At 41.0% G+C, this 15,567-nt stretch overlaps 1 protein-coding gene across 4 annotated transcripts in view; it reads right to left on the bottom strand.

Annotated features, from left to right (window-relative positions):
• The window catches only part of CORO7 (coronin 7), a 97,468-nt gene that overhangs the window by 62,387 nt on the left and 19,514 nt on the right, over window positions 1–15,567 (bottom strand). For all 4 annotated transcript variants that reach the window (XM_085891309.1, XM_085891308.1, XM_085891306.1 and 1 more), the window contains exons 2-9: window positions 14,206–14,302; window positions 8,492–8,566; window positions 6,544–6,614; window positions 4,909–5,092; window positions 3,730–3,806; window positions 2,340–2,390; window positions 2,102–2,188; window positions 1,789–1,871 (exon numbers count right to left, since the gene is read on the bottom strand). In XM_085891309.1, the coding sequence (XP_085747435.1) occupies window positions 1,789–1,871; window positions 2,102–2,188; window positions 2,340–2,390; window positions 3,730–3,806; window positions 4,909–5,092; window positions 6,544–6,614; window positions 8,492–8,566; window positions 14,206–14,302 (725 nt within the window). The remainder of the gene's footprint in view (window positions 1–1,788; window positions 1,872–2,101; window positions 2,189–2,339; window positions 2,391–3,729; window positions 3,807–4,908; window positions 5,093–6,543; window positions 6,615–8,491; window positions 8,567–14,205; window positions 14,303–15,567) is intronic.

Below are 15,567 nucleotides of genomic sequence, written 5' to 3'. Positions count from 1 at the left end.
GTGTGTGTGTGTGTGTGTGTGTGTGTGTGTGTGTGTGTGTGTGTGTGTGTGTGTGTGTGTGTGTGTGTGTGTGTGTGTGTGTGTGTGTGTGTGTGTGTGTGTGTGTGTGTGTGTGTGTGTGTATGACTGCTGTTTCTCGACAACCACTGGTCCGATCCAATTGAAACTTGCCAGCTATATTGCTGGGGACCTGAGTATGTGCCTTTTCAAGGTTTGATATTAATAGGACAAGTGGTTCCGAAGTTATGGCCATTTATTTACCAAACCAATGACAGGACACGTTGCTGCGTAGGCGTGGCCGACGGGGAAGAGATCCTCAGTTACCAATGACAGGACACGTTGCTGCGTAGGCGTGCCGACGGGGAAGAGATCCTCAATTACCAATGACAGGACAGGTTGCTTGGCGTTTTGCACCCACAGTATCTATCTTCTATCTATAATTCCAGCAATCTCTGTTTGCCTTTTCAAGATTTGAAATTAATCGGACAAGTGGTTTCCAAGTTATGGCCAAGTTAGAGCGCGTTCCCCATTACAGGTTGCAACGTACGGACTTCTGGATAGTGATTACTTACTGTATTCTAATAATTTCTCGATTTCTTATGCGCATTTATAGATAAACACAATGCCCCAATCCAGTCGTCGTTTACGAGAGCGAAGGAACAGCCTGTTTGTTTGTTTGAAAGTTTTGTTTTTGCATGTACAGCCACGTACGTACGGGCACGTGAGAGCGAAGGAACGGCCTGTGTGGTTGTTGTTTCTGGCACATGGTTGAAAGTTTTTTTTTGTTTGTTTGTTTTTTTGCACGTACGGGCACGCATTAGTTAAAATTTAAAAAAGCAGAGAACAGTGTTTTAAATATTATTCAATTACGTAACACTTTATAAAGATCCTTTAAACGAGGTTTGTTGTTCTTCTTTCGGCTGCTCCCGTTCGGGGTTGCCACAGCAGATCATCCGTTATGATCCGCATACTGATTTGGCACAGGTTTTACGCCGGATGCCCTTCCTAACGCAACCCTGGCGCCTCTTACGACACAGGGATAAGGATTGGGTTTTGCCATGATTCCGGGCTGCCTGACACCTTCTCATAGCACGGCCCAGCGCAGAGCTCCCGTCCACAAGCGATCCTCCAACCCAAGCCTCCGAGTAGCCGGATTACATGCGCACGCCACTACGCCTGGTCTTTAAACGAGGTATATATATATATATATATATATATATATATATATATATATATATATATATATATATATATATATATATATATATATATATATATATATCCATTCTCCAAAAAGTAAAACAGATCATCCGATACGGTCTCCTTCAAAACGTCCATGGTGTTTTGCAAGATGTTTCAGTAACTTTCCGAGTTGCATGCTTAAAAAAAAAATTACCAAATAAACCTTGATGTGGATTCTACTTTGATTCAAATTCTTTAGAATTCCACAAAATAACTGAGCATTTATCATGAGCACCAACTCGTTTGAGTGACCTTTTGAAACTTTGAAAAAGAAAATCACCTGTTGGACACATCATATTCCATCCTCAAAGTAATGGTGAAATAAGTACATGTAAAGTTTAGGAACTCATTATGGTGAACTGCACATCACATCAAAAAAAAAAAATAATAATTTTTTCAATAAACTTCGACAAAAGACAACAACAGATCACGTGCGTGAAAGTTTCACCACTTCAAAGATAAAGGCCGCGACAATCTTCAACAAAACAATTAAACACAGATGCAGAAACCTTCAGGGATTAACGACCCGTTCGGAATTCAACAAACCTCTGAGAGCAATCAACCGTGTGGGTATGTACAGAGGAAGTCAACTTGCGGTTGTCCCACAACTTCACCTCTCGCTCTCGCACCTGTGGTGTTGTGAACAGGCCCAGAGCATTTTCATAATAATGTCCTCATGGTAAGGATAATAAGAGTTATTAGCAACAACTCAAGATGGGTTAAGAGCTGATTGGCACTGAGTTTATACCCTCATCTGATAAAATAAGTGAATAGTTGCGATTCATGTCCATTGTATTAGGAATAAATAAATAAATAAAATCCGAATATTCCGACAGGCATATTGGCAACTCCGACATACCTGGTTGAAGCTCGAAGAGAGGATGAGGTCACAGGAGTCCAACCAAATGACCTTGCAATCCTTGTTGTTATTGTGGCATTCCACCGCCTAACAATAATACAGCACACCAAAGAGACAGCTACAAGTTAAAATATTTTGACATTGAGCTCAGATAAATTAACAATTTGTGAGGCTTTGCTGTTTGAAAGGAAGTTGCTCAAGAACAATATAAACAGAGAAAAATCATCATTCTGGGTACCTGCACTGCATCTTGCATTGCTCGGGGGTCAAACAATCGCAGCATTTTGTCCTGAAGCAATAAACAGATGAATTTTAAAAAGCACATTTCACTAATAGGCGAAATATAATATCGAACAACAAATTATATAATTTTTAATAAACATTGTAGTCCTGGTCATTGTGTATTCTTACAGCTCGGTACATGGTGAAGAGCAAGTCTTGTTACCCCAAAAGTCAAGCCCAAAGTCTCTTTTGATTTGCTCAGGGATTTGTGATGACAAACACAATGAGTGGCTGCCTGGAAGTTTGAATCTCTGGAGTATGCAAAAATTCACCACGTGACGATTATATGAAAAAAAACTATAGAAAACTGTACACAACACAATAGTCAAGAGGACAGTTATCTTATAGCATTTGAGGTCATGACTAACATCCCAGAGGTTGTACGTTCAAATATCACCGAATATTAAGAATTATAATTCTCAGCTTCTGAAACCCGAGCTGGTCCCAGGATTATTACACCATGTTGCAATCAGATTGTCGAGAAAATGTCAGCTGGCTCACTGATGGCCTTTGGGGAGAGGGAGGTCCTGCCTGCCCCCTTCCCCCCGACCATTCTCTGGTCTACATATGCTTCCACTTCACACTGTGGTTGACTCGATATCAAGGCAACTTTGCAAGGGAAAAAAAAATTAAAGTGCAACACTGCCCACATTATTTTAAAGAGGAGAAAAACAACGATAATAATAAAAAATGATTGGCAAACGAGAACAGCACTTGGTAGAGCGCATACCTCCTCCAGGCTGAAAAGTTTACATTTTATATCCCACCGATAGGCTGGATCTGGGCCCGAACCAAAATGGAATCGGCTTGTTCTTGTCGCCTAACTAACTCATCAAACTGCTTGTGTCGTAACTCGTCCACAACTTTTGAAATATTATATCATGTTATACTCAGGAAATAGTTTTTGGCCCCATCTCTCAATGGTGAAGAATCACTACGGAAATTAAAAAAAAAAAATTATCGGATCTGGATCTAGACCAAAATCGAATTGATTAGTCCTTGTCACACCCAAACTATCCACCAAGTTTCGCCTGAATCTGTCCATAACTTTTTGAGATATCGCGCTATATAATCGGTTTTGTCCCCATCACTCTGTGGTGAATCACTAAAAAAATAAAAATTCTCAGATCCAGATCTTCACCAAAACTGAATCAATTCTACCTCGTCACACACCCAACCTGTCCACCAAGTTTCGTCCGAATCTGTCCACAACTTTGAGATATCCTGTTCACACAGACACACACACACACACACACAAAGACAGACAGACAGATATGGGTGAAAAACACAACCTCCGTCCACCTTAGGTGGCGGAAGTAATAATAATAAACTTTTTTGGGGGTCACCTTGCAGGTCGTGGCCAATAAGCTCCCTTTGTGACTCCAAGTGATGCTTTGAACATTATCCACATGGCCGTTTAGCTCTGAGCACATGAACACGTGTCCTCATTAGACTTGCTGGCAAGCTCATTCACGTACAATCTTCTTCATTAAGAATGTTAAAATATTCAGTTCATGCTCGAGCGATGTACGTTTTCTTTACATCATACATTTAAATAAAGGTTTGCCATGGAAAAGCAAATGTGTTAGGCATTGTGCACAAGCATCATCTGTACAATAATAATATTCATATTGTTTTAACAGCTTCGTCAGAGTTTCACTAATATTTCGTGAATGATAACCTCACCAGGTAAGCACCATTTTCTCAAAAAGATCACATCGAACATAGATCAAAGGCCTAAAAAGATTGGATGTTTTTAATCATCCGCCGAAGTGCGCGAGTGAAGTACGTGGTCAATGCGCTCACATCTTCATCGAATTGGAGAGCTTTGGCTACCAAAAGGCATTCAAAATAAAGCCGTTACAGTCAGGCGCCGATTTACGTTGAGTCTGTGCGTCGTTTTTATACAACACCGCCAACACATAATGGGACAATTGTCGACATGAGTCACGGTAGTCCGACATAATGTCAGTTGAAAATTTTAAGTAGAGTACTGTAGTGTGCCTTGAGAAATTTTTCAATATCGTAGCGCACCGTCTGCCAGTGGAGAAGTAACATCACGTCGCCAGCTCTTGGAGAATTGACAATGTGGCAAGTGCTCAGTGGATGCCGTGTCGCTTTACCTCCCAGTCTCACGAGTTTCGCCCTGTGGTCAGGTGTGATTAAGTGTGTACTTAAGTGTATGTAACTATGTGCAATATGTACTTAAGTGAAGGTTAAGTTTAGCTCGGGTGAGCAAAAAGAATTTCCCTGAAAACACACCCCCCTATTACAACACTACAGTATGTGGGAAATTCGTATCCGAATAACGTCATTTCATACGTCGCAGCTTTTAGGAACGCATCCACGACACAAGTCGGCGAATTTCTGTATTGATAGAAAGCAGAAAAGCATACGCAACCATCACCGCCAACTACACTGAGGGATCTCTGGGATCCATCCCGGGAGATCAATCGGCCATCTCCGTGCCGTGGGCCTGTTTGAGTAGAACCGACTGGGGCTAATCAACAACTACACCGATCAACCTGCAAGGGCCAAGGCTGACTGGACATCCCAAACGGTTGTGTTTCTTCCTGCAGCAGCTGCAAGTACAAGGTCAGCTAGAGGGTGGAAGCATGTGGCTTGTAGTCCACCACCCTCCTGGTTCAACACCAAACTTGGAGACGCTCTTATGTCTTCCAACTTTTCTGGGAGGCGCCACACCTTCAACTGTGAAATAAATGGTGACCATAGGTATAAAAACGCATCAAGGCTAAAGCAAAAAAAGCAAAACTCCACAATAGATACTGACAAGTCCACAAAGCACCTAAAACCACATTGTAAATATTTCAAACTCAAAAACTATTCTCCTTCAGCTGGATGTCAATATTCCTTGGAAAGTGAGCCAAGAGTCAAGGCAGCTCAGGCACATTTCTGAAAACACCCCAGGAGCCTTACTGAGTGTACACATTGCAAACATCTCTTTGGATTATTGGGAAGTGAAGTGACATAACATCTGAAGAATTAATTGTCAACTAAACTTGATGAAAACTGCAGTTTAAAAAAAAAAAAAATTGTACATTTTTATTAATTTGTGTTCTCCATATTCTTACAATCTGGGTTTGTTGAAGATTTGATGACAAAAGCTCAATTGGTAAAGATGGTATGGCCTGGACAGACACACTGAAGCTCAAAGGTAAATAAATAAAGAAACATGGAAGCAATTTCCAAAAAAAAAAAATGAATAGTCCCAAACGCTGTTGAGAGGAGCCGTTAAAGCCACAAGGATGTCCTGCAGACAGTCATTCTTTCGTTCCTTCTGGCAATGGGTCCATTAACATTTGTATTTTCCCTTCTCCTCCGGCTCAACGGATCGTTTTGAAACTCGGCGTGATGATTCATTATGTCAATATGCAAGAACTAACGGAGCCACTTTTTAATTTCCATCCAGTTCGTGAGATAATTAACTCAAAATACAATACTTGTTTGTATGTCCATCACGTAACAGGTCATTTAGGTTTCTCCATTATATAATTTTAACCTCTTCGTCCTCTTAATTTATTTTGATCTTAATCGTTTCTGAATTTAACCTCTTAATGGCATTGTAATGCCTTCTGGCTTTGAAGAAAGGGAAAGAGGGGAGTGGAGGAAAGAGAGTTGGGGTGGGGGCAGAGAACGGACAGTCCTTTTCATCCTTCTTAGTCCTTTTAAAATCCTTTTGACACTTTTGGAACACTCTTGACCCATTTAGATTCCATAAGACTATATCGACCCCCTTAAAACCCCCCAAGACCCTTTAGAACCTTGTTAAAACCTAAGACCCGACCACTATCCACCTCCGACTTAACGTGTTACAGAAACAGCGCCATGAACTTCTTGTAGCCTTATTCACTGTGCTATCCAATTCTGTCAAATAAATAATCTGCGCCCACAGACTAGTTCTCAACCCAGGACACGTTTCAAATTTACCACCTGATGCATAAAACCTCAACTTTCCCACCGACTACACAGAATCCAATGATTGAAACACAAGAAGGATTCAAGCAACAACTTGCATTATTTATCATGATGTTTTAACACAGAAAGCTATTATTAGAATGCAAGAAGCTAAACTTAAGAACAAACATTTCATCACCAAAATATTACCATTTATTTGATGGTGACAAAAAAAAACCTCATACCGTTTGGTCAGTTGAACAAGTTGCAAGCACATAATCATCAAATGGAGAAAAGTTGAAGTCCATAACCACATCTGAGAGGGAAAAATGTATTATTGGCAAATTATGAGGTAAGATATTACAAGATGGAATATTTCAGTCATAGTTCAAAAGCTAATTTGTTGTTAAAATATTTTTGAGATGGTAACAATTCAAGTTGAGGATGCTTTGATATACTCAACCAGACTTAGGAGGATTAAAAATCTGAGACAAGTTTCTACAAAATGACAGAGGGAGAGAAAGAGAGAAAGAGAGAAAGAGAGAAAGAGAGAAAGAGAGAAAGAGAGAAAGAGAGAAAGAGAGACAAGAACTACAACATTAATAATTTCCCCCATCTCTGAGAAGGTCGGAGACAGGGGGGGGGACATTAAAACGAGCTCCCTCCGACTGATGGATCATCTGTCCGTGTACTTTTGTGTACGTGATATTTCAAAAATCGTTGATCATTTAGCTTTCATGTTGCAGATATCTATTCCTCGTGACAATATCTCAACATGATTAGATCACGGCTGTGATTGGCTGAATCGTGTTGCAACGGTGACCACCTCAGTAACTTGGCTGGTGTACGTGATATTTCAAAAACTGTTGAACATTTAGCTTTCCCATTGCACGACTGAGAGCATCAGCTCCTTGTTTTCTGTTAGATTATTCCACCAAAATTAGTTTTAAAAAGATTATAATATTTAGATATCTCGCCCACTACGTGCATTGTTGGTACTCCGATCTTTTATCATCACTCACTTGCCATTTTACATTTCTTGTTGGGTGTTGTGTTTATACACGGGCAGAATTACCTTTTACGGCCTTCTGGCTTTCATTTTGCAATTCCGCAAGTCGTGTTCCCAACTATAGTGGACTTTACGAGTACATGACCAAACTAGAGGGGGAGCACTCGGGAGAGTGCAAAACCTCCGCCGCCAATACTGCTGGATCACTCAAGTGAACCTTATATCTTATTCATTAAACATGATGTCAACAGTGCTGACAGTTATAGTTCTTTTCTCCAACATTTTTTTTTGGGGGGGGGGGGGTTGGAAATCACTTAAAATAAGAAGAAAGGCAAAAAAAATTTCTCTAACAATTTTTTTTTGGGGGGGGGGTTGGAAATCACTTAAAACATGTATAAATGCAAAAAAAAAAAAATTCTCAAACATTTTTGGGGGGGTTGGAAATCAAAATATGTAGAAATGCAAAAAAAAAAAATTTTTTTCTCTTAATTTTTTTGGGGGGGGTAACAATTTCGTTTGGGGGGGGTTGGAAATCACTTAAAACATGTAAAAATGCAAAACAAATTTTTTCGAACAATTTTATTTGGGGGTGGTTGGAAACCATTTAAAACGTAGAAATGCAAAAAAATATATATATATTTTTTTAACAATTTTTGGGGGGGTTGGAAATCACTTAAAACATGTAGAAATGCAAAAAAAAAATTCTCTAACAATTTTTTTTTGGGGGGTAACAACTTTTTTTGGGGGGGGGTTGGAAATCACTTGAAACATGTAAAAAAAAAATTCCTCTATTTTTTGGGGGGGGGTAAAAAAAATGTTGGGGGGGGGGTTTGGAAATCACTTAAAACATGTAGAAATGCAAAAAAAAAAAAAAAACATTTTCTCGAACAATTTAAAAAATATATATTTTTCTCGAACAATTTTTCTTGGGGGAGGGGGACCAAGTCCAAAATTGAATGGCATGATCCTTGGACCATACCTAACCCCCCCCCCCCACCAAGTTTCGTCGAAATCCGTCGAGTTTTTCCGTAATACTGTTCACAAACAAACAAACAAACAAACAGAAAGGGGTGAAAACAGTAACCTCCATCCAGCTTCGAAGATGGCGGAGGTTAATAATTTTGATCATTGATCCTTTTCAACATGGTGACTGAGACTTTTGCGACAAATGCCAATGGTCGTACCTGAATGGCAATACAGCAAAGGGACCTTTCCATCTTTTCTGCCACACCAATCCAATGGCAGAACTCCAAGAACACCTGCACACTCACAGGAAGCAATAGGAAACGTGTGCTACAACTCCACCCTCTAAACATTCGGCAATATTTAACAAGCAACAGGACTTTGTAAACCTCTTCCAGGGTGGTGCTCATGCATAACCAAGATTACAATCATCCCAAAAAGTGAAAAGTACTCTTCTTCTTTCATTTGCAGTACAAGACTACAGGGTAGCATCATTGGCTGAGGGTGCAGCTGTGTCGTTGATGCAGTGTCCTAGATGCATGTTAGGGGAGGAATATGTAATTTGTTCAGGGTGCCGGCGATAGCTCGCCTAGTCTTCACAAAAGACGCCGTGAGATATTTAGCATCTAGAAACTAATGCCGACAGACAGAACCCCAGTTTAACGTCCATCTGAGGGACGGCACACACATTGATGAATCACTCTACCTGTGAAACACTGGGGGTCATGGTTTATTGCCGGGTTGGGATTCAAACCCAGGCTCGGCAGCTTAAATGCAACTATGCATAAGCCAACCTCGACACCATCCTGCCAGCCCTATAAACCACTTAAACAAGATAAGTAGGAAACAAACAAACAAGCATTTCTAAATCACATGAAGCAGGAAAAACCACAAATATATGAAGTGACTTAAAAACAAATACGAGATGCAGACGAGAAGCTGCTACAAGCAACTTACTACAAGTTGGGGGGGGGGGTGAATTATAGTATGGATGACATTCCACAGAATGGAGAGGATAAGGATTAAAAGGCGTCACTCCACCTTGGACATGCTGCTTCTACTCGCCTAACAATGGATGGAGGACCTCAATGTCAGTTCATGGCTTTTGATGCAGTCTGGTATCTTGCTTTCCTCTCCAAAATGTCTGCCTATGACATTCCAGGCCAACTCCACACATGGCTTATTGACTTCTTCTGCTCTCATAGCCAACATGTGGTACTCAACAGAATCCTTTCACCTTCTCTCCCTGTCAAGGATGGAGTAACCCAAAGCAGTGTTCTGGTCCCAGTCCTATTCCTGATCTTCATCAATGATCTCTCTGACTCTGGCAAATCCTTATCTAGTTGCTGATGTCTCCACCCTCTGCCATGACATCCCTCATCCTCCAGACAGACTTGCAGCCTCTTTCCCCTCTTAAGATCTTGAAAAAAATAAAATAAAATAAAACCAATGTCACCTGCAGGGTGACCCGTATCTTGCCAAAAGGTAACCACGTGTGACTTCTTTAAGGTAACCACGTGTGACTTCTTTAAGGTCACACTGAGGTGAACAGAGCTACTACCCACCAGGAGCGACTCCTTGAGGAATATCTGCCTACGAGAGATTCCGATGAGAATCATTCTACAGAGTAACCATGAAAAATATGTGTTTGCCTCATAACGTCACGAAATGACGTCATAATGTCTCAAGCTTGACATATCTAGAAAGCACTAATCAAGGTGTTCAATTTGAGGTACTACACGATATGGTTCCTAAAACTTGAAAATTTCACCTTGGGGTCAAATATGTTTGACCTCAGGCGCTAACCATGAAGGTCAAGGCCAATCGCCACCAAAAACGAATCAGCTGAGTGCCAGACCATATACTACATTCCCATAAAGTTTGGAGACGATTCGATTAAAATTACTCAAAAAATAAGGGTTTCGTCGACTCCCCTGATTTGCGACAAAGTGACCTTGACCTTTGAACTTGACCTTCAAAACTTTATGCGCTGAAAGGGACCTCTATAGGCCTCTGATATGCAAAGTTACAAAAATTTCCAATGATAACTGTGCTCTGCAGAGTGATTTATACGTGATTACAGACAAAAAAATAAAATAAAAAATAAACCGTCACCCGTAGGGTGACCCGTATCTTGCCAAAAGGTGACCACGTGTAACTTCTTTCAGGTCACACTGAGGTGAACAGAGCTGCTATCCACCAGGAGCGACTCCTTGAGGAATATCTGCCTCCGAGAGATTCCGATGAGAATCGTTCTAGAGTAACCATGGAAAATATGCGTTTGCCTCATAACGTCACCAAATGACATCATAATGTCTCAAGCTTGACATATCTAGAAAGCACTCATGGAGGTGTTCAATTTGAGGTACTACACGATATGGTTCCTAAAACTTGAAAATTTGACCTTGGGGTCAAATATGTTTGACCTCAGGCGCTAACCATGAAGGTCAAGGCCAATCGCCACCAAAAATTAATCAGCTGAGTGCCAGACCATGAACTGTATTCCCATGAAGTTTGAAGATGATCCGATCAAAATTACTCAAAAAATAAGGGTTTCGTCAACTCCCCTGATTTGCGACAAAGTGACCTTGACCTTTGACCTTGACCTTCAAAATTTTATGTGCTGAAAGGGACCTCTATAGGCCTCTGATATGCGAAGTTACAAAAATTTCCAATGATAACTGTGCTCTGCAGAATTTTTTATACGTGATTACAAAAAAACAAAAACAAAAAAAAAACATACAAGCTGACTAACATATCTTGCAAAAACTTCGTTTTGGCAAGATAATAACAATAAAAAAAACATATGAAGGTCAAGGCCAATCGCCACCAAAAATTAATCAGCTGAGCGCCAGACCATGAACTATATTCCCATGAAGTTTGAAGACGATCCGATCAAAATTACTCAAAAAATATGGGTTTCGTCGACTCCCCTGATTTGCGACAAAGTGACCTTGACCTTTGACCTTGACTTTCAAAATTTTGTGTGCTGAAAGGGACCTCTATAGGCCTCTGATATGCGAAGTTACAAAAATTTCCAATGATAACTGTGCTCTGCAGAATTTTTTATACGTGATTACAGACAAACAAAAAAAAAAAAAAAAACATACAAGCTGACTAATATATCTTGCAAAAACTTCGTTTTGGCAAGATAATAACAATAAAAAAAACATATGAAGGTCAAGGCCAATCGCCACCAAAAATTAATCAGCTGAGTGCCAGACCATATACTACATTCCCATAAAGTTTGGAGACGATTCGATTAAAATTACTCAAAAAATAAGGGTTTCGTCGACTCCCCTGATTTGCGACAAAGTGACCTTGACCTTTGAACTTGACCTTCAAAACTTTATGCGCTGAAAGGGACCTCTATAGGCCTCTGATATGCAAAGTTACAAAAATTTCCAATGATAACTGTGCTCTGCAGAGTGATTTATACGTGATTACAGACAAAAAAATAAAATAAAAAATAAACCGTCACCCGTAGGGTGACCCGTATCTTGCCAAAAGGTGACCACGTGTAACTTCTTTCAGGTCACACTGAGGTGAACAGAGCTGCTATCCACCAGGAGCGACTCCTTGAGGAATATCTGCCTCCGAGAGATTCCGATGAGAATCGTTCTAGAGTAACCATGGAAAATATGCGTTTGCCTCATAACGTCACCAAATGACATCATAATGTCTCAAGCTTGACATATCTAGAAAGCACTCATGGAGGTGTTCAATTTGAGGTACTACACGATATGGTTCCTAAAACTTGAAAATTTGACCTTGGGGTCAAATATGTTTGACCTCAGGCGCTAACCATGAAGGTCAAGGCCAATCGCCACCAAAAATTAATCAGCTGAGTGCCAGACCATGAACTGTATTCCCATGAAGTTTGAAGATGATCCGATCAAAATTACTCAAAAAATAAGGGTTTCGTCAACTCCCCTGATTTGCGACAAAGTGACCTTGACCTTTGACCTTGACCTTCAAAATTTTATGTGCTGAAAGGGACCTCTATAGGCCTCTGATATGCGAAGTTACAAAAATTTCCAATGATAACTGTGCTCTGCAGAATTTTTTATACGTGATTACAAAAAAACAAAAACAAAAAAAAAACATACAAGCTGACTAACATATCTTGCAAAAACTTCGTTTTGGCAAGATAATAACAATAAAAAAAAACATATGAAGGTCAAGGCCAATCGCCACCAAAAATTAATCAGCTGAGCGCCAGACCATGAACTATATTCCCATGAAGTTTGAAGACGATCCGATCAAAATTACTCAAAAAATATGGGTTTCGTCGACTCCCCTGATTTGCGACAAAGTGACCTTGACCTTTGACCTTGACTTTCAAAATTTTGTGTGCTGAAAGGGACCTCTATAGGCCTCTGATATGCGAAGTTACAAAAATTTCCAATGATAACTGTGCTCTGCAGAATTTTTTATACGTGATTACAGACAAACAAAAAAAAAATAAAAAAAACATACAAGCTGACTAACATATCTTGCAAAAACTTCGTTTTGGCAAGATAATAACAATAAAAAAAAACATATGAAGGTCAAGGCCAATCGCCACCAAAAATTAATCAGCTGAGCGCCAGACCATGAACTATATTCCCATGAAGTTTGAAGACGATCCGATCAAAATTACTCAAAAAATATGGGTTTCGTCGACTCCCCTGATTTGCGACAAAGTGACCTTGACCTTTGACCTTGACTTTCAAAATTTTGTGTGCTGAAAGGGACCTCTATAGGCCTCTGATATGCGAGGTAACAAAAATTTCCAATGATGACTGTGCTCTGCAGAATTTTTTATACGTGATTACAGACAAACAAAAAAAATTAAAAAAAACATACAAGCTGACTAACATATCTTGCAAAAACTTCGTTTTGGCAAGATAATAAAAAACACAAACTGGTCAAACACTTGGAACATGTCCTTCAATCCTCACAAATCTCACACTCTCACTATGTCTTCTCTGAAAGGACCAATCGGCAAATCCTCCGATCTCCTTTCTTAACAATCCTCTTGAGGAAGTTTAGTCATTCAAATTCCTGGGTCTCATTATCAGTCACGATCTTGTTGACCACATTTCAAAGTTGGCCTCCAAAGCCAGCACTGAGCATCCTCCATCATACAAAGTCCTTCCTTGGCACACCTGAACTCCTATTCACCGACAAGACTTTCATCCGCAGCTTGATGGAGTACCGCTCTCCCCTCCCTCTGTGCCGACATACCCTGCCTCATATCTTGCTCAGCTTGATGTCATGGAAAACACAGCCTCTGAGATTATTAGAATCTCTCACGATGAAGCTAAGTCTATGGGTAGGTCAGTGGTCTCTCTGTCTTCGACTACCTCCTTTCTGATCTTGCACCCTCTGCTTTTTCCATGCTTTGTTGTCTCCCCCCCCCCCCCAGATTTCTGCAGGGCACACAAGGTCCACCAACAACCCTCTTCTGGTGAAACTACCTATCCAGGATCACTGCTCACCTCCACTAATTTGTTCCTCTTTTTTTCCCCCCCCACCTGTGTAATCCACTTCCTCATCAATCTCATTCTTCCCTCCAAGTCTTCAATAAAGCTGTTCACCACCATCTCAGATAGTCTCCAATCCAAAATAATGATCTCTTCAACCTCGTTAACACCCCCTCCGCTCCCCAATCCCTCCTCCTTCCAAATTTCCAGTTTTCTCTCCTGAAAGTTTCCTTCTGTATCCATCTTGTCCACCCCATGAGTCCTTTCCTGTCTCCCCCATTCCTCCCCACTCCCATTATATCTGCCTCCCTCTATCTTGGCCATCAGCTCTGCTGTTGGTGTCCCCCCCCCCCCTCTCTTTCCACCATCTGTACTGTTCCATTTGTTCTGCTATGTCCTGATCTGTTCAGTGTACGAGAGCTCTTCCACGAGCCTCGACTATGTATAACAAAGGTAATGAGACTCACCAACAGGATCAGCTGGAAAGGCAATAAATGCACAACTGGCTTGCACACCACTGCCAGCAAAGTGAGTCGAGCTCACACGCAAGTCACTCAACCAACTCTGCAAGGAAATAGCAAATCTGTCAAAATTTTATGAACGGAAATGTCCCAAAATAATACAAAAAATCCCCCAAAAAACAGGAACATGAAGCTGGCCGTCTCATCTACTAGTACGCAGTATTGGACAATGCCTTTCAAATAAAGAACGCTGTGTTCTGGTACCCTGACCAAATTCTAACTCCAATCACAATCATAACTATAACTGATGAGGTGAAGGATCATGTGTATTCCTAACCAAAGAAAATACTGCCAAGGAGACTATTACATCACCACACGTTGTTGTGAAGCAACTTTATCCCTTGCACAGGCACGAGGAAAAGGGACAGTTGCTGCTGTGATGGATAACTGTGACCGCAACGGTAAAAGGTTAACCACACGGTGACCAGCATCGTGGATTCAACTAGACCAGAAGATGAAGTGACATTTTAAAGAATCTACAGAATATCAAATTGTGAAGTTTGTCATCAAACTCTCCAAGGGTCATAAAAGAATTACCTTAAAATACGGGTCTCTGACATTGCCAACACCGTGTAATTTTTTTTATTTTTAATACCAAGTCAAGGATCGTGGAAGAGGGAGAACACAGAATGGTGAACGGATCAGGACGTAACAGAACAAAAGGATGAGAAGAAAGAGGGGAAACACCAACAGCAGTGCCGAGTGACAAAATAGTGGGAGACTTGGACAAATATTGGGTGTGGGGAGGAATGAGGGACGGGGAGGACACACGGGGTGAACGAGATGAAAATAGAGGGAAACACTCAGGAAGGAAACACTGTAAACTTGGAAGGAGGTGGGAGGTTGACAGGGGTAGAAAAGATCATGGTTTTGGACTGGGGATGATCTGAGAGGGTGGTGAACAGCTGTCTTGAAGACCTTGAGGTAAGAATGAGATTGAAAAGATGTCGATTGTGGAAATTGGTTCCACAGGTGTTAAAAAAAAAACACAACAAATGAGTGGAGATGAACAGTGATCCTGGATTTTGGAAGTTTCACCAGAAGGGGCGTGGGGGTAATGGTGGATCCCATGTACTATGCAGAAACCTGTGGGGGGGGGGACAAAACAAGGAAAGGGTAGAGGGTGCAAGACCAGAAAGGAGGCGGTAGAAGACAGAGAGACGACCAACCCGTCGGTGATGGCGCAGTGATAGGCCCATCGACCCAGCTACAGAACAGGAGATTCCAATAACCTTGAAGAACTTGGTTTCCACAGCATCAAGCATGAGTAAGATGCAAGGCAGGGGAGCCAGCCCAGAGGGGAAAGCA

This window comes from Eptatretus burgeri, chromosome 8, assembly GCF_056783735.1.
Source record: "Eptatretus burgeri isolate ZD-2024b chromosome 8, Ebu_testis_v1, whole genome shotgun sequence".
In the NCBI taxonomy this organism is placed as follows: Eukaryota; Metazoa; Chordata; class Myxini; order Myxiniformes; family Myxinidae; genus Eptatretus; species Eptatretus burgeri.
This window is presented reverse-complemented; position numbering and strand designations above follow the sequence as displayed.